Source organism: Aythya fuligula, chromosome 3 (genome assembly GCF_009819795.1).
Source record: "Aythya fuligula isolate bAytFul2 chromosome 3, bAytFul2.pri, whole genome shotgun sequence".
In the NCBI taxonomy this organism is placed as follows: domain Eukaryota; kingdom Metazoa; phylum Chordata; class Aves; order Anseriformes; family Anatidae; genus Aythya; species Aythya fuligula.
Window position 1 is genome coordinate 86,037,543 of NC_045561.1, and position 24,406 is coordinate 86,061,948.

At 36.4% G+C, this 24,406-nt stretch overlaps 1 protein-coding gene across 1 annotated transcript in view; it reads left to right on the forward strand.

Annotated features, from left to right (window-relative positions):
- The window catches only part of COL12A1 (collagen type XII alpha 1 chain), a 97,286-nt gene that overhangs the window by 13,348 nt on the left and 59,532 nt on the right, over positions 1-24,406 (forward strand). Inside the window, 12 exon segments of the mRNA XM_032185721.1 lie at positions 4-60; positions 805-1,068; positions 1,176-1,340; positions 1,801-1,974; positions 2,793-3,083; positions 3,308-3,910; positions 5,466-5,738; positions 8,022-8,294; positions 9,236-9,508; positions 19,952-20,221; positions 22,157-22,423; positions 23,663-23,855. Of these exon segments, the coding sequence (XP_032041612.1) occupies positions 4-60; positions 805-1,068; positions 1,176-1,340; positions 1,801-1,974; positions 2,793-3,083; positions 3,308-3,910; positions 5,466-5,738; positions 8,022-8,294; positions 9,236-9,508; positions 19,952-20,221; positions 22,157-22,423; positions 23,663-23,855 (3,103 nt within the window).

The window sequence follows — 24,406 nt, forward strand, 5'->3', positions numbered from 1 at the left end:
CAGTTCAGACAGGTGGTCCAGGGATACCAGAAGAAAAGAAGGTTGAGACTCAATTACAAAGTAAGATGTTTTTTCTTTCAGTTTATCTGATGTTTTAGAGATAATTTAGATCTGGATCAAGGGCCCTATAAAGTTAAGCTGCTTACCTTTGTTACTTAGCAATAAAGTTAACTTTTAAAGTTGTCCAGACTTAAGAAAACTTTGGAAGATGGAAGGAATTTGTAGCTACACTGAAAGGATGACCTGCAGAGTTGGTTCTGAAACCTAAAATGTCATACAACTAATTAAGGAAATCCACAAGTGTCTTAGTCCTATCAATAAAGGTCATCATCTTATGGATACAAGGGAATTGCAGAAGAAACTGCAATTACTATGGGGAGATAAAGATGGAAAACAGAAGTGGTAACAAATGTATATGTTCCCATAACATCAAACTATTTCAAAAAGTTTTATATCTGAGTTGTCATCTGCTGTAGGAAAACAGATCTTGTGGAATAGAATGAGAGGTGTCTCAAAACTGAATTTGTAAGTAACAGTTCCCTTTTGGTAATGGCAGCTAAAAGGCTCTTATCTGTGTTCACCTAGGTGAATAACGCTTCCTCAAATAAGATATTCCAGATAAGAATATGAGTCTATTCAATATCTGTTGATTTTGACTTTTATCTACTAGGTTTCTGTCAGACATTTCTCACTGATTTGTAAGAATGAAACTGTTCATCTGCTGACAAAGTTTTTTGTTGCCTCCTTTTTTTTTTGTTTTGTTTTGTTCGTTTGTTTGTTTGTTTGTTTGTGTGTGTGTTCCAGGATGCTCCATAAGTGCAACAACAGATTTAGTTTTCCTGGTAGATGGTTCATGGAGTGTAGGGAGAAATAACTTCAGATATATTCTGGACTTCATGGTTGCCCTCATATCAGCTTTTGACATTGGGGAAGAAAAGACAAGAGTTGGAGTTGTTCAGTACAGTTCAGATACAAGAACAGAATTCAATTTAAATCAGTATTTCAGAAGAAGTGATCTTATTGATGCAATTAAAAGGATACCTTACAAAGGTGGCAACACAATGACAGGTACAGATTTCTCAAGTGTTTATGAAGCATTTTACTTTTTATGAGAAATTTGCTTTAAATCCTGATTCATTTGCGCATAATAAGAGCACAACTTGTGTTGTTTTCAGGTGAGGCTATTGATTACTTGGTTAAAAACACCTTCACTGAGTCTGCTGGAGCAAGAAAAGGCTTTCCCAAAGTAGCAATTGTCATTACGGATGGAAAAGCTCAAGATGAAGTTGAAATTCCTGCAAGAGAGCTTCGCAACATAGGAGTTGAAGTCTTTTCTTTGGGTATGTTGAGTTTTTTTTTAATGATTAAGTGATTAGCATTTCTAAAGCAGTAAGGGACATGTTTTACAAATTCTGGGTTTAAAGTTTTGCTATACCACTGTTTCCACATCTGTGTGCCTTGAAATGTGCTATTTGTAACCTCCAGAGTGGAACATAATAGTTGTATTAATTGATAGGAACTCAATCTGATGACTAAGAGGGTTTGCAAATGCCAATGACCCTTAGCCTTACTGAAGGTATCACATTATTTTCTCATGTTGAAAATGGAGTATATTGCTTCATTGCATTAACTTATTTAGTAGTTTTGTTATTGATAATGACAGAAGACAGAACTGAATTAAACTCAGCTTTACTCCCAGGGTATTCTGATACTTTATTAGTACATTTGTAGATGGCTGTATTTAATGGCCTCTTATGGTATTTAATGGCCTCTTATGGTCCTGACTATTGTGTCTTCCAGGAATCAAAGCAGCAGATGCAAAAGAACTCAAGCTAATTGCATCTCAGCCTTCACTGAAACACGTCTTCAATGTGGCTAATTTTGATGGAATTGTAGATATACAAAATGAAATCATCTTGCAGGTGTGCTCTGGTGTTGATGAACAGCTGGGTGAATTGGTTAGTGGAGAAGAAGGTGAGATACTTTATATAAATGCATTTATTGGTATCAGTTTATTCTTATGCATGTTTAAGGGGCCTAGCCCTACTTCCTTTTTGATTTGTTTCTGAGGTCTGATCCTTTGCAAGTCTGGAAAACAGGTTTCAGCTTTGTTCATTAAAAGGCAGGAGGACAGAACATGTGACAGTAGATTTGGAATAGCTCCATTATTCCATAGTTTCAAGGGCAACACAATGCTGTTCAGTTATCGGAGTCTCATACAGCCAGTTTGGACACTGGCTTCATTTCTGTGGAAAAATGTACCAAAGGGAAAAATCTGCTTGGTGAAGGGGCAGAATGTGTAATAGGTTAAAAAACAAGGAATGAAAACTGGAGAATGCTGTAAAAAAACACAACGCGGACATCAAACTGTATCATTGTAACTTTCTGGCTCTGTAAGATTCTGAGTAAATAGCTATTCTTTGCCCAAAATGGCAGTAGGATGACTCAGCTTTCTTAGTGCTCTGCTCAGGTTTGTATTTGTTCAACTCCTGTAGTATTTTCCTGTGGATGTAGCTTTCAATTCTGATTGAAACAGGATTAAAGCAAGACAGCAGTTCTCCTGGAACTGCTACTACACTTGGGGCACTACAGATGCATTGCTTATATTTCTTACCTCTTACTGATGTGGACTTTTCTGTAATTCTGTTGTGTTTATTTATGCTAAAAAAAAGATGTGATTTTTAGTAAAGATTAAGCAAAAATGACTACATTTATTTCAGAAATAAAAATGTGCATAGAAACCTGCTTATAATTGTAACTAATATTTTGGGTTTGCTTTCAATTTATTTCAGCGGTGGAGCCTCCTTCAAATCTGGTAGCTGCTCAGATCTCCTCAAAATCTGTTAGGATCACTTGGGATCCATCCACAAGTCAAATAACTGGCTACCGGGTACAGTTTATTCCAATGATAGCAGGCGCAAAACAACATGCACTGAATGTGGGTCCTCAGACTACTGCTCTGAATGTTAAAGATCTCTCTCCAGACACAGAGTATCAAATTAATGTTTTTGCAATGAAAGGACTGACCCCCAGTGAGCCAATAACTATAATGGAAAAAACACAACAAGTAAAAGTTCAAGTGGGTGAGTTAGGAACTACTGTGTTATTTTCACACAGTAGATTTTTGTTGTTTGAATCTCTGATGCTTGCTTTAGTATCATATCTTTGTTGTTTATAAGAAAGAGTTTTACTTGGAATGGTTTATTTCTATCATAAAAAATGGGATATAATGCATGAGCTGCAGATGCAATTGAAATGCTGTGGCTGTTGAATACCTGTTTATAGTGGTGATTCTTTTTCTTTACAGAATGCTCACGTGGTGTGGATGTAAAAGCTGATGTTGTGTTTTTAGTGGATGGCTCCTACAGTATTGGTATCGCCAATTTTGTTAAAGTAAGAGCCTTTTTGGAAGTGTTAGTTAAAAGCTTTGAGATATCGCCTCGAAAAGTACAAATAAGTCTTGTCCAGTACAGCAGAGACCCCCATATGGAGTTTTCTTTGAACAGATACAACCGAGTGGAAGATATAATTCAGGCTATTAACACCTTCCCCTACAGAGGTGGATCTACTAACACAGGCAAAGCGATGACATATGTGAGGGAAAAAGTATTTGTTACCAGCAAAGGATCAAGACCAAATGTGCCAAGAGTCATGATTCTTATTACTGATGGAAAATCATCAGATGCTTTTAAAGAACCAGCAATAAAGCTGAGGGATGCAGACGTAGAAATCTTTGCAGTTGGTGTGAAGGATGCAGTACGTACAGAATTAGAAGCAATTGCATCACCTCCTGCTGAAACCCATGTTTACACAGTGGAAGATTTTGATGCTTTCCAAAGAATATCATTTGAGCTTACACAGTCTGTCTGCCTACGGATTGAGCAGGAACTTGCTGCTATAAGGAAAAAATGTAAGTAACTACTATTGGGATATGGTTTAGTGGGGACTGTTTGTGTTAGGTCAGAGGTTGGACTCGATGATCTTGAGGTCTCTTCCAACCTAGAAATTCTGTGATTCTGTGATTCTGTGATAACTTGGATAAGTATATAAAATGCAATGAAAAAAAAAAAAAAAAAAGTGACCCAATGTTTTATTGTTGTAGATACATACAAGAATTGATGATGACATTGACCATATACAAATGATAATTTTAATAGCCAGGGATTTGGTTATTATTTTCAAGCATATTGAAAGCAATTGGGTGGAAAATAATGAAGAAATAGAGATGAAAAAAATATTGGAGAATTATTTTTTTCCTCCCTCCCTAGGTACCTAGAAACTTATTAGTGTGTGTTGATCTGGAATGACCTCAGTGGATGTACTCTGCTTTTACACTGTAGTAAAGGAGGTTCAATTACATCTTGAGTAAAACATTACTTCCTAGGTCTATTCTTTAGCTGTCCAAAATGAGGTAGCTAATCTAAGCTCACATTTTAGAATTTTAAAGGCAATGAAGCAATACAGGCACCTTGAGAAGGTGATTCAATTAATTTTTATGGTAAAATGCATGTCCCTCTGAAACTGGCCTTCTGTCTTCCCCAGCTGTAGAGATGGGCTTAGACAGGACATAAGACAATTAATGCTAGGTCATATTCAGCTCATTCTGACTATACAGCCTTAAGTAAAATAGGATATGAAAATCTTCCCATGTATCTGAATTTGGTGAATTTGGTTAATGTTTGCAATTTAAAAAAATTTTAAATGGCTAACTTTTGGTCAGCTAAAGTTGGGATTAGTTGCACCCTCAGTGTCTCTACCTATGTTTATTAGAACACTAATGTTGAATAGTCCCCAGTAATGAAAACCCCACTCTCTTTAAAAATAAGCCTTTTGTTTCAGGATAGCTTTGAGGAACAAACCAGCAAAGCAGCTTTTGTTTTAGAGGGCTCAAGCAGTCTTAACATCCCCACTGTTAGGCTGACTAGGCCAGCCAAAACAAGCCCAGGATGTCAGGTTTGTGTTTGTGCCTCATGTCAAGTTCCTTGTTTCCCTTTTGATTCCACTCCTGAAAAAATACTGGGATTTATTTTGTCCTATTTCTAATCTTGATCTGAAAAAAACAAAAACAACAAGGATTCTTAGTTTCCATTGAGGGCAAAATGTTATTGCTGCTCATGAGACATGCAAAAGAGAGAACCCAACTTGATTACCAGATTCTAACTTAAGTTTTCATAAGTACTTTTTTTTTTAGATGAATTGCTCTTATTTGACCTAGAAATTGCTGAGTTGGTGCTTCTACTCATTTTCACATCATTTGAGACAACCTAGATATCATCTTCATGAAATTTGATAGCCATAAACAAGTATGGAAAACAAGAACTGTTGCACATATGGCAAAATACATTGTCAATTAGAATAAACTGAGTAATTGAGGGATGTTTTTTACTGATTTTAGAGATTTTGTGTTAAAAAAAAAAAAAAAACAGAAAGTATGTCTTATCTGCACATTTTTTATTTCCATACAGCTTACATACCTGCAAAGAATATGGTCTTTTCTGATGTAACATCTGACAGTTTCAAAGTGAGCTGGTCTCCAGCTGGATCTGAGGTTTTGTCCTATCTCATTAAATATAAAGTAGCAGTCGGTGGAGATGAATTCATTGTTTCGGTACCAGCTTCAAGTACTAGCTCAGTTCTCACCAACTTGCTACCTGAGACTACTTATGCTGTCAGTGTGATAGCTGAATATGAAGACGGTGATGGGCCTCCTTTGGATGGAGAGGAAACCACCTTAGAAGGTAGGCTTCCATTATTCTCAGATACAAAAAAACCATGTGTTCAAATAAGAATTTACTTCATTGAGGGAACCGGTCTATGTGGAACAGCCATCTGAGACTGAGAAGCTGTACTACTACATGCGATGAGAATAAATATTATTGTCTTAATGCATTTTCTAAAGATATAAAATTCCAATAATAGACCAATATTAAATTGTAAAGATTGGATTTTATGGTGCTGTGTTTTTCTGCATTGATCTTTTTATGAATGAAACGTTGTGCTGCAAATAATAAATTCCCTGGCATCAGACTGTGATGCAGGAATGGATGTTGACTTCAAAACATTTAAAGGCAAGAACGTACCTATGTAATTTGCTGTCTCTACATCTTTAACTTGCACTCACAGAAGTTCTATTTCATATGCCATAGAATTAAAGGGGGCTGAAATTAGGTCAGCTGTTTTCCATCAGAACTTCATGGATCTGATCCAGTAATTCTTACTGATTCAAAACTTCCATTGATGTCAGTGTGACTTTATGTGATCAATGACTGTAAATTTCAACATGGTAGCTATCCTTTTTTTCTTGGCAGAGTTGCCAAGATGCATTTCCACTAATTTGAATGAGAAGGATCACAGTAATTTTGATTTTCTTTTCCAGTAGTTGGATACTCAGTCTAGTCTAAACCAGGCTTTTGTCTTTAATATTGATCCGCTCTGCTTTGTTTTTCCATGCTGTCATTAGTGACCTTTGATGATGTAAGTGATTCCAAGGGAGCAATGAAACAGCATGGAAATTTGTTAATTGCACTTTCCTTTTAGGATTCATAGAAATACACTTTTATAAAATTGCTTAGTTTGGATGGCAAGTTTGGAAGATACAAGCTTCACTGTTGGTGTGCATATTTCCATGACTGTACCAGTCAGAATGTTTTTGCCACACATAACTTTCCTTTTCCAAGACAAATCCTAGTCTGATAGAACATGTGGCTTGTGAATGTAAGGGACAGAGAAGGAATAGCTCTAATAAAAATAAACAGTGTTCCCATGTTGTGATTGATACTGCCTTAAATAATTGCCAGCATTTTAATAGGAAGAAATCTTAACATGTCTGAGAAGACTGAGTTCTATATCATGTAAATTTCAGCAGCTCTTCATGCAGATCTGGGTAGCAATTTGAGCTAGACAGCCCTCTTGACAACGAACTTTTGTTCCAGCCTTTTAAAGAATTTCAAATTGTGTATTGTGTTTCAGATCAGTAGAAAACAAATTCTTCTCTCTAAAACTAGGGTTATTAATTGCTCCACTATTAACACGCCTGTATTTGAACAGTGAAGAACAACACTTTTGGCACATCATGTTCCAGTTGAATAATACTTTAGATAGTAAATCTAAATGAAATGAAATGAAAACAAATCATTTGAAACAATAAAAACATTTTTTTTTTTTTTTTTAATTACAGTGCTAAATACTGCTAGACAACTTGCAGTACATTATATTTTAATGTCAGTTGTAATAGTCAAGTTGTGCTTTGGTGCACTCACTCATGAAATGGTTCATATGAAATGACATGAGTTATAGACATATCTTTTTTCAAGGACTAGTTAAATAGTCTACCATGTTTTTTTTTTTTATTATTCTGGGATAACAAACTATTTCCTGTCTTTGAGGTTGTGACTTCATTCAGATTTTTTTTTTTAACAGTAGATGTAACTCACATTTCATTGAATGTATCATTTTTTGGTGAACATTTATCTTAAAGGAGTGGAATTATTTTGGTGTTTGATTTTTTTTCCTGTTACATTTACTTTGGATATTTCTTTAAAATAGGAGAGCTGCCTGTGTGTACTCTGATGTATCTGATAATTATCTGTAAATGGAGGTGGTACAGAAGCAAATAGCCACAGCAGTGAAATCTCTACAATTTGTTGTTAAGAAATTTCCCACAGTGTGCCCCAAGGTCCCTTAGATATTAAAGTTCTGCTGTCACTGCTAAACATAGTCAGACTGTCTTGAGTTTCAGAAGTGGTTGTATAAACTGGGATTCATGCACTTTTGGAGACAACTCTACTGCACTGCTGATTGTAACTCTGGCCTTAAATTTTCAGAAATGACTAATAGTTTGTATTAGTCATTTAAATGACTAATCATTTAAAATGGATCACCTTAAAATGGATGGAATGACAATGTAAGCTGTTATTTTGATAAACAGGATGAGCTAATAAAATGGTTGAAATGGTTTCACTTCATGGACTGCTTGATCAAAAACAAATATTTACAAATTATACGTGTATATTTTTTTGTAGTTAAAGGTGCTCCTCGAAACTTAAGGATAACAGATGAAACTACTGATAGCTTTATGGTTGGCTGGACTCCAGCTCCAGGAAATGTTCTACGGTACAGGCTTGTATATAGACCATTTACTGGAGGAGAAAGGAGACAAGTGACTGTCTCAGCAAATGAAAGATCAACTACTCTACAGAACTTGATTCAAGATACAAGATACGAAGTGTCAGTTATTGCTGAGTATCAGTCTGGGCCTGGGAATGCTCTGAATGGATATGCAAAAACTGATGAAGGTATGTGATCGATGCTATGAATGTAGTATATTTGAGAAAAATTCTGTGCATGTTGACATATTCACACTGAAAAGAGAATAACCCATATTGGCCATATGTATTATTCCAGATGAACAAAGAATTATAAAATTATTCAAACCTCATTGAGAGGTAATCTAAAACAATATAATTTATCAAAACTCTTATATTTCTTTTTGAAACATAAAATATTGATCCTCCGGCATCAAATATGCCAAGGAAACTTGGGTGAAGAATCTACCTGTATGTTTAATTGTCCTTATGATTCTTCTTCCTATTGCCAATGATATAAGTTATGTTTCTTTTCAGCAAGTTCAGGCCCAGTTTGTGCTTCTGAATGGAAAGCAAGGAAAGAATGAAGCATTTGATTTATTAGTTATCACTGTAGCCCTAATGTTGGCTTAGACATAAACTGTATGATTCTGTAATGGGTATCATGCCTTATTAAACTAAATCCAAAGAGTATAGACACATTATGAATGCCTTGGTCATCAGTGAAACTTAATTGAGATTTTAAGTTTATTAAACACCAAAAATAACTAACATCAAAAATAACTCAGAAGGAAGCCTTAAATTGTTAATTTGACATCTCATTACCGGTCTTTGGCTTGATTTTTGATGGATCTTGGTGTGAGCTTATATTCAGGTGCTAATATATGTAAGTGTTCCAGGATAGAGCCTGTAGTTTTAGTAGGAAAAAAAAAAAAAAAAAGGGAGCGAAATGACTTTATTGGGCATTTTTGCATAAGGAAGGTGGGAATGGAATTGTACAATCCTGGTTACAGTAAACTTATACTACATTAGTGCTAGTTCAGGCTATTCAAGAATTGTATTTTCAACATTAAATCCCATGTTAAAGTGACTCAGAAAATAAACCAAGGAATGAATCTTGTTTCAACTTGTTTTCAATATCTTTTGTGCAGTCCGAGGAATTCCAAGAAATCTGCGAGTTTCTGATGCTACAACATCAACAATGAAGCTGTCTTGGAGTGCTGCTCCTGGAAAAGTGCAGCAGTACTTTATAACGTACACACCAGTTGCAGGAGGCGAAACTAAGGAATTGACTGTGAAAGGCGATACTACCTCTAAAGTGCTGAAAGGCTTAGATGAAGCCACTAGGTATGCATTGACTGTGTCTGCCTTGTATGCCTCTGGAGCAGGAGAAGCCCTTTCTGGAGAGGGAGAAACACTTGAAGGTAATTATTTTATTTTATTTTTTTGTTTGTTTCTGCACAGTCATTCATTTATTTATATGGTTGCTGCTTAAGTTGTCTTAAAACATACCGTCTTCCTGAGATATCTACAGAAGTAGATAAGTGAATGAAAAGTAGGCATAAAGACATTCTCCTATGTTACAGGGTTTATCCAAACCTACTGTCCACTGGAGAAAACAACGGGGTATAGTCACTGGTTGTGGTCTCTTGGAAAAACGTATTGCCAGAAGCAGTGTTCTTCTCCACCAGCCTCTGAGATATTCTGCCTTATAACTCAACTTTTGAGTAGTTTTAGTGGCAGATTGTTATTAATGTAATGGGATTAATCAATAGGATTAAAATATCTCATCCATTTGAAAATCTGCAGGGTTTCATCTGTACTGTGACTGAAAGATGTTCAGGGAGTTTATTATTATTATTTTTTTTATTATTATTATTATTAAATAAGCAACATCTGGACTCGGTATAGGAATAATGAAACATATCCTGCTTTTAACTATAGGTGTAAGAACCCAGGGCTGATCATTAACAGGGTGCTGGTAAGGCAGAGCCAGAGACTTATAAGGAGGGCGGACCGCTCTCGTTCTGCCTTTGAGTGGAGAATTTCCCAGACTTGTTCCCTGTGAGCATTCTCAGTGTCATCTGTTAATTGTCAGGGGATAGGGAAGGCTGCCTCCTAGGCCATGAAAGGAAGTGTGACTGTGCTCTTTGCTGGCCAGGTATGTATTGCTAAGGCCTGGCATTTCAGCTCTGTGGGGATAGTACTTGAAAACATCTTACAGATGAATTACGTGGAATTAAAACTCCTCCATTGACACTAATGGAGTTATAGTAAGGATGTACTTGGCTCTCATTTTCCCCGTCAGTTTAACTTTTTGTTTATGTCATAGAGTAAAGAACAAACCAGGAAACCTGATTTAAATAGGAAACCATAAAAAAATCAGTTCCAATAATTTGCTAATGGGATGATTTCATCCCAGTAAAGTTTAGGCACTGATTTAAATGCTGAAGTTTTCAGCATAAACTCTCTAGGATTCTTCTGTGATTAATGAAGAAAGGCAGATATGTCCAGAAGACAGGTAGTCCATCTAAGATCTTGTTTTTCCTTCAAAGTAGTATTTCTCTGTCTACTGACTATAGAAGGAGGATCCGAGAATTAGGCTCCAGCTCCCCACTGCCACTACCTATGTCTCAGACAACAATCCAATGCCCCTACTTTCTGTGATGACTTCACTCTGTCTTAGTGTATGAGGCACCTTGCAATTCATGCTGAAACTCCCTTGGCTTTCACTGCCTGGCCAAACCTCTTTTTTAATGTGGAGCTCTTGAGATATCAGGTGCGTTTTGAGTTCATGAGATAAACCTAGCTTTTTACTCTGTCATAAAGCTTGAACAATAGGGAAGTCTTTTAAAGCATTGCCTAAAGCTTCAGTTAAAATGCATTAGAAAAACAAGAGAGCTGTAAGCAGTAGAATTGAAAAGACAGAGTCATTAGAAAAACAGAATTCAGTCACAGGCAGAGATTGTCTTGTCCTTTCAGTACTCCCTCATGCAGGAGGGCTTGGATTCTCATTTGGACTTCCTGCAGAATGCTATGATAAATTGTTGATAGGAAGAAAAACAATCTGAAAACTGGTTAAAAAGTCAAAGAAGTTGAAAGAATAATTGATTATAGTTCAGGACTGTTTTTTTTTTTTTTTTTTTTTTTTTTTTTTTTTTTTTTATGCAATCAGATGGAGTTTAAAACGGATGTTGCACCTAGAGGGACACAGAGGCCTTCCTATAAAAGTTTTTACTCTAAGCAGATGGTTAAAACCTTGTGTCAAAAATTATGTGATAGTTTTAGTCTTGTAATAAATATGAATACATTAGCATCCTTGATACAACTTAACTGAATTTCTATTCAGTTTCTCATCTGGGAGAAAAACAAACTAAAAATTATGTTTACCATTTAGATAGGCATGACATATTCTTTGACAATTCAGCTAGATTTGAAAACCCTATCACAGCGCACTCCAGAAAATGTTACTTTTTGTATTAAAGCTGTCTATTAAATATTCCTTAGTTATCTAAATTGTTAGTAAGAGCATATGCAGTTGTCTGTAATTACTGAGTGATCAAAGGTAAAGAACAGAATACAAGTTTATTTTTGCAGCATATCTGCAGTTTCAAGGAATATTAAAAATATTTGAATTAGGCCAAAACTCTTTGGACATAGTTAATAGATATTTTGAAAGACTGACAAATAAATGGTACGAAAGTAGGCACTGTTAAAGTGCTTATAGGACAATGTTTCAATGTATAGTACTGTCTTACCTCATAAAAGGATGAAAAGACAAAGCTTGTGAAGAAAAACAGGCAACTAAGAATGAAAGGACTGCAATTTTGGTAACCAAAAGATAACATTCAAAGTTTAAACCCTAGTATAGAAATTTAGCTGAAAAAAGAAGTCATGTTGCCTGTAAAGTCAATACAAACATGGTGGGACTCTGTTGAAAAGTTATTCAGGTCAGTGAAGTGAGTACTTGACTAATCATTAGTTGAAATAACTTGTCTGACAGGCTTGGAATGGGACAGATCTTAACTCCTGGAGAAATAAACTTATCAACAGTAATGACAAAAAAGCTGTGAAAGGAAGCATAAAAAAGTGTTTAGTATTTCAGTTGGTTTTTCCATGAGCCATAGTGTCTGAGAAACAAAATAGTGCAGTGAGTGTTTTTGATTGCCAACAGCACTGAAGTACTGAGTACTTAAGCATTTTCCTGTATCAGGAATCCCAGTGGGGCTTACTTAATGTCTTTGCCATATGGCTTCTCACCAAAGCCATTCAGTCAGTGATGCCACATTTGCTGGCCGCTTCAGTTCATCAACAAATCAAGAGCTAGGGCTGAGATTGCCTCTCATACTAGAACAGTTGTGAGATTCTGGTATTGATATGTAATCTGAAGAGAAGTAAGTTTGGGTGTAATAATTTCAGCTCTAGTAGCAAAGTGATAAAGGAGGAACTGAGGATACAGTAGCTTCTCCAGCTATTGTATAGTCAAGTGTCAGGAAATGAAAAATCCAAACTCTCAGATGTTTATGGAATTTTACTGAATCACTAAATGGTCCCCTGTGACTAAGGGTGTAGACAAACATTCTTACTGCCTTCAGTAATGATTTACTTTGCATGTAGTAGGAGAACTCACACGGCAGTTATTTTATCTCAGTTGCAAGAGTAGCATTCAGCAGAGAAAAACTGGCCCTTATGGCTGGTAATTTTTTAAAGTGCTGTAACATGATTTGCAGAAACATGTCTAGGCATTCAGGTGAAAGTCCTTCAGTTACATATGCTATCACCAAAGTGTTTGGAACTCTCAATGTAATTCCACCTCTGCTTTGTCCTACCCAGCAGTTTGTCAGTGTTTTTAGGCGGTTTTGCTTCAGGATACTCAAAAAATCCTTCCACACAAACCCAGTAATCATCTTTTAATTTTTCATTTTTTTTTTCCAAGTATGTGCATGCCCTTACTGTTTCTCCACATAAAACAAAGAGGGCATATACTCCCCCAAGTAACTGTAGATATTCTCCTCTATAAATGGTTTGCATAGCTATCTGGTCCATCCCAGAGACAAACACATCCCAGAGGAGCTGAGTGTTGCGAACCATTCACAGACAGTGTAGACAGTTTAGCAAATAATTAATCATAAATAAATGTTCCGTACCGTACAGGTATTCAGAGAGCATGAGTTTACTTCTTCTTTGCCTTTGTGTAATAGGAATAGTAAATAATATTTTTTCACCTCTGTTGAAGGAAAGAAACTGTGTGTTTTCCTTCAGTAATCCAGATTTTAGGAAATTTTTGGTGCCCTGCTCTTTCACTCACTGGATCATTTTGTCTCCAGTTATGAAATACCATCCAGAGGTGAAAATTCTGGAGCTTTATATTTCATACTGCATTAAACATAACTGCATGTGCAAAATATGTGCTGTAGAAAACTCTCCACTTTCATACTCTCTCTTTCAAAAGTGCATGGTGATCTATCACTAGACAGCTTTGGTTGGAGCCCTTCTATAAGGGTGGCATGGAAATTTTTTCCTCAGACACATTTTGTTGGCTGTGATTTTCCCCCCCCATCTCACACAAAGACATTAATACTGCTAAAATAAATTTAACCAGTGCAGGCTGGTGTTTGCCATTTGATGAAGCAAGGCTTGTGACAACTGGAGTAACTAAACAGATTAGCACTAATCATTATATTTGATGGTACTTGGTAAAGATTTAAGAACAAGCAAGAAATTCTGACAGGAAACCCTTAGGGAAAAGTCCCCCCCCCATTCCTAAACACCCAAAACAACCCATTTGGTTTTCAATTTTTGTTTGGTCATAAAATCTTACTCAAATCATCTTACACCAAAAATAAAATGCAATGATAAACCTGGTGAGGGTGGTGAGTGTCAATGCAACAGTCAGTGAGCATTTTGTGAGGGCTACTGTTTTTCTAATCTGCCTATTTTTTTTTTTTTTTTTTTTTTCTAGAAGAGGTAGTTGCAAGTCTGACAAGAATTTCATTTTCTGCCCAAAGGTTTGCTGTCAGATGAAAAGAACATACTGTACATTAACTGCTAAATAGATTAGCTTTCATAATTTGCAGTTATTTTAAAGAAAAACAAATACATTAGGCAATCTGCACAGAAATGTTTAAAGATAATGAATGTCTGAAAAGCTGCTGAAATATTATACGAGTGCCCTCTTGCTGGCTGTTACATATTTTTCAGAACAGCTTTAAGAATATTTCAGTTACTGACCCTAAGCAGAAATGGATCAGAAAAGTCTGGAGCATTTTAAACACAAATTTCAGAGACAATTAGCAAATAAACCTTTTTTTTTTTCCAGAAAAAAAGTTCAGTGGTCAGATATTTCAAAATGTTTTCACTTATATCAGTAAAGTTTATAGTCTAGAAATGGTTTTGGTGTAAATGGCTGTAGGTCTTTTAAAAGAAATGAGATTGCTAGTCTACATTAGCATGTCAATGCATTTTACTTCTTACATTTGTACATTTTAGAATAAAAAGCACACGGTGTAGTTTATTATAACTAGATGATAAATTTCATAGAGATTTATGTCACGGTCCATTCCCCTTTGGAATCTTTATGTGTGAGTGATGTAGGGCCCAATCCTGCCATCCTGTTCTAGGAGTGGGTGTTTGTGCTATGAGAATTAGGCTCCACTCACTGTATTAAAGAAAAAATCTGTCATTACACTTTGTAGTTTTAAGTTATTTTCTGCTGTACATATTTATTAAAGCCTAGGTCTGAGGATTTTGGTAGAGGAATCCTTTTATTTTGATAATAAAATGAATAGTAGTTCTTTGGTAAATAAATGATTTATTTTTGCTGTTTCTATGGTAACACAAGAATGCTTTAGAAATGAATGACCTCCTACAGGCAGAATAGTACAAATTCAAGTGACATTTTCTTACAATGAGGTTTTTAGCATATCATAGGAACTTTACGTAATGCTCAAACTGTGTAGTGCTTCTTTCATCCTGACAGAAACAAGGACTCAGTGTTTCCAGGAGATTTAATGCTGTTTCATGCATTTCTTAAAATTATACATTCCGAGATTTTTGAGTCTGACATTTGAAATTGTCATTTGATAAAATTGACATTTGGAAAATTATTTTAGTTTTACATAGCAAATTAAATATATATCAGAAAACACAAAACCACCACCACCACCAAACAAAAATGACCTGCACCCCCAAAAGCAAACAAAAAGGTGTTTCTAGACAATTGAGAGTGGCGTTAACTGATTAACTGTTGGAACAGATGGGTAATATATTAAAGGACTATGACTTCCTGCTGGCCTTATCCTACAGTGGGGGACTCAGGAGTTCTCTAGCAGAGTCTCTGTCTTTTGAGTCAGAACCCTCCTGGTTTTCATTCTCAACCTTTTTTTTCATTCCCACTAGCACAAGACACTTGCTCTAACAGGGTCAAGTGAGAATTTCTTTTGTGTAGCAAGTCCTTCAGGACTTCCACAACGTGTGCACATCCCCTCTCACATAGGCAGCGTGCTTGAGGGCTGGTACTCCAGGAGTAACCAACTACTTTTCAGTTTTCAAAGAAGAATACCAGTTGATAGAAGTGGTTGTCTCCTCCAGTGCTGAGGAGAATTTGACCTCTGGAGTCAACCTGAAAAGATTCTGCCACCATCACATCTGATGTGTACACTTGGGTCCTCTGCTGCAGTGCCCTAGCCTACTGACTAAATGGGATACTCTTGGTGTATGCCATTGGAAACAAGGCAGGACTCAAACCATAAAGGTTTGGTATATGCCTCTGCAAGAGAAGGATCATTTATTTAGCTGATTCTGAATTTAGCTGATTCTGATTTTTTTTTTTTTTTTTTTTTTTTAGGATGCTGGCATAGACCAATTCTCTGTTTAACTTCTATTAAACATGGCTTTGCATGAAATTTATCACTGCAGGTTAATTTTGAAAGTTGGTCTTAAGAACATGTATAGAAAATTGTTTAAACTTGACCCAAACTGCATGTACAGCTCCCACTGAAATCAACTGGAGCTGTGTAAATGTTTCTGAGGATAAAGGCAATTTGAATAAAGCCATTTGATTTTTATGAATGTCAGCATTTAAATTTTAGCTGATTCACACAGTCTTGTGTTCAATGACAACAGCAATTGCCTGAGAACTGTGGGAAGCAAGCCAAGTAGACACAGGGAAACAACTTTAATATTGTATTTTGTCTCTGGCATACTATAGTGGAAAAACTTAATATGGAAACTGGACATTGCAAAAGTCCAGAGCTGGGTGTAAGACTGTCTGAGTTACCAAATTAGTTTCTGAGACTGTGTCTGCATGGAGAGACGGTAGGGATGGACAGGTACTACAAACAGATTGCAGTTCTGAGCTAAGGACTGCTGTGTAGAATCTGGATGGCTAAAACAGGTGACTAGCTTGCTTCCTTGGTCATCAAGGGTTTGAATTGTGTGTGCAAGTGTTTTGTTTCCCTGTGTACTCACTGTGGCTTAAACACTGTGTACTGTTTGGTACTCCCGAGCATCATAGGACTGAATGTGTGTTAGGGAATCATTTTTAAAAACAGCTGCTTCCTCACATACTGATGACATGGGGGCTATATGAAATTAAGGCCACACTTTAGCTTCCAGTTCCAGTCAGGAAAAAGAAGGAGTCATTTGAATGTTAACCGCCTGAGATCCTGCCAGCCAGCACTTTTCCTTCTACCACTTCGCAGTGTCTTTCCACTCTCCTTATCCATCCTGCTTAAACAAGCAGGTGAGAAGCAGATGTACAACAAGCATTTCTGAACATGTGAACCAAAGAACAGAATGACTGCTTCACTATTACAATATATTATTATTATTATATATATATATATATAATATAAGCAATGTACTTTGTTTCATTCTGAAGGAAAAATGTCTCATAGATCTACTTGTATGTTTGCTGGTCACTAAATAATGCTACTGTTATTGTGGAGTGTAAATACGTTTCTTGACTCTGAGTGTAGTAGCTTAGATAATACCTGATGGAATCCTAATAATTTCAGACTTACAGTTGGACTGCATCTCAAACACAGCTGCTCTCCTCATACAAAAGCACTTGTGAGAGATTCTAGTGAAACAGAAAATAAGCTGTCGGTGAACTTCCACCTCACACATGAGGTGCAAATCAAGTTAGTGTGTTATGTTAAAGAAATGTTCTCAGTTGCAGTGTAACACATAAAAAGTCCAATTTCCCTTAGTAGGTAAGTTGTCTTGTCAGCAGTTTCCAACTATTTGAAGTCAGAATTTTCCATTTAGGTCTAGTGGTTTGGTAGGAATCCCAGTCCCTTTCCCTCTCTTACCTTGCCTTATAAAAAAGACTTTTAGTTCCAAAGGATATATTTTTTTTCAGAAGTAACATATTACAGTAACTGGTGTTCATTACAGTCCATTCCAAACAAATTATTTTCCTCCGTTATTTAATGACCTCAATAATGACTTAATCAATAACAGTTTTAAATATACAGTTATGTTTGCAGTGTTTCCAACGTATATCATTAACCGTAGTGTCCAAGAGTAGACTTGCAAAAAATTGTGCTGTGGTAGCAGATACTTTAATACTGAAATCATGTTGTGGCAAAGCCATGTTTTAAAGTAGCCAAAATAAAGTGACTTGTATATTTATATTACATTAAAATATGGAAAGAAAGGTTTTTATTGTGAGACATCTGTGCATTCTATCAAGTTAAGTTTTCCATATTTTTTCCATTTGGATTGCCTTAATATTTTTTTTTATTGTATGAAAAAGCCAAAATTTGGGAGTAGAAGCTTAAGAGCAGACAGAAAAATTGGTGTAATTTACTTTTGAAGGCAAATCCTTTTTCAGGCTTCCAGGAAAATTGGTCTTTGGGGTTTAGATTCTGCCCTGGCTTTTATTTAATGCAGTCACTGAATTCAGTGAGACTGCATGAAGCATGAACTGAGTTGGGTCTTCTCACTGTAACTTTTTCACTATATGCACCTACTATTTTTGTGAACTGGTAAACAATTGAACTTTAGCTAAACTCCCATATCTTAACCTGTTTTTGAAGAGAAGATGCCATAAATTGTGGTGACTTACATTGTGAAGCTAAAAACTGATTTGAAGAGTAAAATTGTAAGAAGTAATGCAGGGTTAGGATGGAAAAAGAATTGCCTTCAGAAAAACATGATGGGATGTCCCAAGATTGTGAATTAGAACTGCAAAAAAAAAAAAAAACAAACCTACAGCACAAAGGAGTTATTTAACAAGCTCTGTTAGCTATGTTTGATAGAGTCAGCTAGGTGGTTGGAGTGGTACCCTCTGATTCTGTAATCTGTGAAGTTGGTGATTCTTATCAGCTTTGCTTGCAGATACATTGATATTAGTTTCTATTTTATCATTAAGCCAAGTGGGATTCACTAGCTCAGTTTTAATGAGGTTGTGCTGGCAACGAGATAATTCCAAAATGAAGCCTTTCTGCAGGTAACCCTGTTTGTTCCAGTGGTATTATGTTTGGAAGCATTGCAGATTTGCAGTAGAATTGAAAGACAAATGAGTATGAAAACTGAAAATGCAGTTTATGACTGTGAGCAACTTGCTGCTCTGTCTTGGACTGAAACTGCTTCATGCTTCTGAAAAGTGAGGTCTGGGTTTGTGATGAGCTCAGACAGTGGAAATTGGATAAGTATTAAATTTCTCTGTGTTCAAAGAATTTTGAATCTGGTCCTGTGGTTGCTGTAGTATAATATACGAATATATTTTTATCAGTGCAGGTGAAACTTAGCCATGATGCCATAAGGCCACCTCAAGCTTTTAAGTCCTATTAGTAATCAGTCTCAGAAATGTCCTGTACAGTGAGATAGGCCATTGAGAATATACGTTGAAGAACCAAATGCTTCTGTGTGTATATGGATCTGTTTTTGTACATCTGGTTTTGTAGATCCCTTTTGCAGATTTTGCTACAGTGAGGCCATTGCATTAAAACCAGTCAGTGCTCTTTTCCTGCCTCAAAAGCCAGCCACTGCAATAGGAAAATTGAACATATGTTATAAATGTATGTTAAACATTAAATAGAGGCACTCCTTTTACTGCACCACTTCAGACCAACGAGCTCCATTTTTAAGCAGTGGAATTACTCTGGTGTGTTAGGTGAGGCTCACTCATCCAGCTGACAACTGGATTTCACATACTAACGAGCTGTTTCCTTCATTCCAGGCTGGCTGGAACAAACTATAGTCAGAAAGAAGGTACAAGTCTTACAAGTGGAGAGATAAGATTGTTTTCTGCTGTAACTGCTGTATGACGGAAACACACTGCAAATTAGTTGTAAACAGACAAAATGAAATAGCAGGTAGATCTAGTAAGCAGTAAGCAGTACTCAAGGAGATAAGAATAGTAATATTAAACAAATAAACGAAGTTGTCAGAGAATTTGAATGGACTATTTCACTCAGGTTAAAGTCTTCTTTATTTACCCCTCAGAAAAAAATTGCACATATGAGGGTGAAGATGAACAAATGAAGGAAAAATATTTAGTTGTGAGTTAAAACCTATGCAAATGAGCTGCAGCACATTTAAGCATTGGTTTCATTCTGATACTTTGCTTAATATCATTTTTATTTTGCAAATTTTAAAGCATAACTGCTAAGGATCTTGTACAGTATGGGATAGGTTATTCATAGCTTAAAGTTAGCTTTCAACATTTTGTTGAATAAAGCAATCAGTTTTCTCTTGGAACTACACATACATGTATATGTTATTTAAACTAGTATTGACAGGCCAAAATTTTGATTCTGCTTTTATGATCATTTTAATTTTCCATTTGTACTTTGCTAACTTATTAGTTAGCACGCTCTTTGTATTTCAGTGACAATTTGTTTTTTTCTTTCTTGCAGAACGTGGTTCACCTCGTAATTTGGTTACCACAGACATAACTGACACTACAGTTGGGTTATCATGGACACCAGCTCCAGGGGCAGTTAATAACTATAGGATAGTATGGAAATCACTTTATGATGATACAATGGGAGAGAAGAGAGTCCCTGGAAATACAGTGGATGCAGTGCTGGATGGCTTGGAGCCAGAGACTAAATACAGGATTTCAGTATATGCAACCTACAGCAGTGGAGAAGGAGACCCTGTAGAAGGAGAGGCTTTTACTGATGGTGAGTGTACTATGGCATTACCACCATTTGTAATATTAAGTTCTTGACAAAATTATGTTTTAAAGAAAATTGACCTTATTTTTCTTCACCTTTACTTTCTGAAAAGTCCCTTAAACCAAAGTCTCATCTCGAATCAATCAATTCTAGCTTTTTCTTTGACCATTAAAAATGTAAGTCTTTTCTATGTCATGTGGGGTTTGATTCAGTGAGAATTACCTCCAATTTGAGATGTGATTTTTGTGAAAATTACTCTGAATCCAGTCTTTCATGGGTTCTTTGTGTGACTGCTGGAAATCTGCTAGAATAAGTGATGTAGATAGAATAAGGATGGAAGACAGTAATTCCCACAGAATCAGTCAATTTCCATTCCAACTTATTTCCCATTTAAATCTTTACAATCTTCAAACTGAAGCTCTTGCAGTGTCCTGCTACCAAAACCTTGTCATGTAAACTCTTCTTGAAAACAACAACTTGAACTCTGGCAGGCTCAGTGCCGTGACCACTACCCTAAGGAGCCTGTCCCAGTGCCTGACCACCCTCTGGGTGCAGAACCTTTCCCTAACCCCCAGCCTGACCCTCCCCTGTCCCAGCTCCATGCCGTTCCCTCGGGTCCTGTTGCTGTCTCAGAGAGCAGAGCTCAGCGCCTGCCCCTCCGCTCCCCTCATGAGGGAGCTGCAGGCCACCATGAGGCTTCCCCTCAGCTTCCTCTGCTCTGGGCTGAACAAACCAAGGGACCTCATCCACTCCTCATATCTCTTGCCCTCCAGACCCTTCATCATCTTTGTGGCCCTCCTTTGGACACTCTCTAACAGTTTTACATCTTTCATATACCATGGTACCCAAAACTGCACATAGTACTTGAGGTGAGGCCACACCAGCACAGAGCAGAGTGGGACAGTCACATGACTGGCTAGCAATGGTCTTTTTGATGCACCCTGTGATATGGTTGGTCTTTCTGGCTGCCAGGGCACACTGGTGACTCGCTACCAGGGCTATCAATAGACCCAGACCTGAGACTAACTAACATTTCATCCTTCTAGTGCAAACACAATTAGAAATTCTCAGTTCTTTGGTCTGGGAGAGGATACTGTAGCCTGCAAAGCCTACCTGACTGTGTGATGAAATACTGACATGGATTGCCATGACTTGGCATGGATTCTGGCATGCAAAGGAGGTTCTGTTTTGCAACAACCTAGATGGTTTATGCTGGTTCTCAACAGCATACCTTTCATTTAATTTCAGATCTTTTGTAACATTTCAACAGTCTGGAAAATATCTCTTAAAAGCTGAGTGCTGCAATCGGTAGAGAGAATGCTTTATTAGTCCTTGTCCTTATTTCAGCACTAATACTGTTCTATATTTAGTGTTCAGTGACTTTCCAAATACTCATGAGTATTTGTATGGGGCCCAACACCCAGGAGTACAGGCATTTACTAGTACTGTATCAGACCTGGAAACCCAAAATTTAGAAAATCTTAAGTCTGTAGATCATTTTACTCATTAAAAGGCTATATATAATATATATATTTCATTTATGATATATATAATATATGTATTATATATTACATTATGTATCATATGTATATTATATATAATATATATAAAACTTTCACTTTAGCATCCTGAATCCATTACTTAACAGATTACCAATAGGTGCTAGTAAATAAAACTCCCAGTTAGGCTGTAATCGTGTAATCGCTCTTTTTTTTTTTGGTCTTTAATGGAAAATGGACTTAGGTTTATTTAGTTCATTACAATCATGAAAGAAAGTAACAATGCTCTGTGAGGTTTACCTGTGCTTCCCCCAATGAAATAATGTAATTTTTAAGGAAAAAAAAAAAAAAAAAAAAAAGCTAAATTAATTTAGTAGGCATGCATTTGAACATATCTTTATGTGACAAAGTAAACATTTACCCATATTTTTGCACTGAAAAGTGTCACCAAATGCCAGGACTGTGACTGTAGACAACGAGACAGAGAATACAATGAGAGTTACATGGCAGCCTTCACCTGGGAAAGTCTTGTCTTACCGTGTGTACTACCGACCACGCAATGGAGGAAGGCAGATGTTTGGAAGAGTAAATGCTCCTGCCACAAGCATAGTGTTGAAGAGACTTAAGCCTCGAACTACATATGACCTCAGTGTTGTTCCAATTTATGACTTTGGACAAGGAAAATCAAGAAAAGCAGAAGGAACAACAGGTATGTGCATACTTTTACAGGGTTTGATCATTAAAGTTTTCTACTGCAAACTGGTAACCATGATACATAGAAAAGCTGTGGTGGAGCCTGCTAAGATTATGAGTTGATATCCAAATTGAAGAAAATGTTAGAGGTTGAGAAGAGAATTTGATTTGTTGAAAATTTCTGTATGAGAGCTGAACACAGCTTTCTGCTGTTACACTGAGGATGTAGATGTGGTTTATGTTCTGACAATACTGGAACTGTTTTGAAACACGGTCACCAGAAGTTAAGGTGTTTTGTGAGGAAAACAATATTTGTCTACAGACTATTTAATCAGGCACTGTCATTTTTTTGTTATTATTTGCATTTTTGTTCTGGATATTGATTAAATAGCTACCCTGCATCCTGTTATTTAGATTTGTCTTCTTTGGTAATCATATTTTCTGTGGAAAACCTAAAATGGCCATCAGATGACTCTGAAGAGTCCTCAGTGAAAGCCTGACTGACTTCAGAGACCACTGCCTTTTGGACAAGCAGTCTTCTCTCTCAGAAATTCTCATATCTTTAATTCCTGGTGAGGGGATGTATGGGGGTCAAAACAAAACTAATTTTCTACTCTGCCTTTAGTTTTTGTCTGATGCTGGTCTTTTGTTTTGTAAGGAAATGGTCTCTTGCTCTCCAGATCAAATCAAGGAGATTTAAAATCAGTTTTCTGCTTCCATAGGTAGAGAGCTGTTACCAAAAGAGATTTTTTTTTTTTTTTTTTTTTTTTTTTTTCCTGAGATCTTTCTGCCCTCGTTGGGCAGAGTTACACTGAGATATGCCATTCTTTATTCTCTGGCTCACCTACCCTTTGCCGTTTAAAAGAGAGAAAGCTAATCTAAGCTGGTTGTATAGTTTTAATCTGTAATAAATAGAAAGATTGATAGTGATTAATCCATGGTCAACATTCACTGTAAAATCAGATGGATATTTAAGATAGATGACATAAATTGCTATCTATCCTTCAGTATGTTGACTGTAGAGGGAGCCTTGACAATAAATGTAGACTGTGTGTCTATTGTTTAGATAGATAAAATTAGGTGAAGTGAATCTCACCCTTCATATCTTGGTACTTGTCTTTATGTCAAAGAAAGGGACAAAGAGTTTAGGGTTGACACTAATACTGAATTTACATATGCATTTTTACACAAAATCATATTTGTCATTTTTTTCCTAAGCAGACCTGATTTAAATCCTTTTCTTACATTCTTGCAGCCTCTCCCTTTAAGCCACCTCGAAATCTGAGGACTTCTGATTCAACTATGTCCAGCTTCCGAGTAACCTGGGAGCCAGCCCCAGGGCGAGTGAAGGGGTACAAAGTAACTTTCCACCCAACTGAAGATGACAGGAATCTTGGAGAATTAATAGTAGGACCATATGACAGCACAGTGGTTTTGGAAGAACTTAGGTATGGATAATAAAAATCTCTCTTTTTTTTTTTTTTTATTTATTTCTTTTTCTTTTTTTTTTTTTTTTAAATAACTTCAGCTTGGGGCTTTGCTTAACCATGATTAGGGATTGTAATACCTGGCAAAATCTACTGTAAATTAGGAAGTATTTATGTCAGTAAAGTATCATGACCTGATGATGCAATCTTTGAGAAGAACCTAGCAGGGCTATTTCTGAGGTTATTCACATGACTGCTGGTGTTCTCATAGGAACTGAAGGAGGCAAGAAGTTGTATTCTGCATTTCACATATGATGGTATTAATGGGACAATGGAGAAGACAGCAGGAATTTCTAAAGTTTCTCTGAAAAGTTCCTTATGTTAAAAAAAAAAGCCTAGTTTAGTTCTTGATTCATTTTCTAAGAAGCCAGAATTTATAAAGTAGGCTTCATGTCAAAATCTGTTACACTGTCATGAATAGTATGCATATAAACTTGTATGTGTATTTAAAATGGGATCATTAAAAATCTTAAATTACTTGAACAAAGAAGACTATAAATTTATGTATAGAA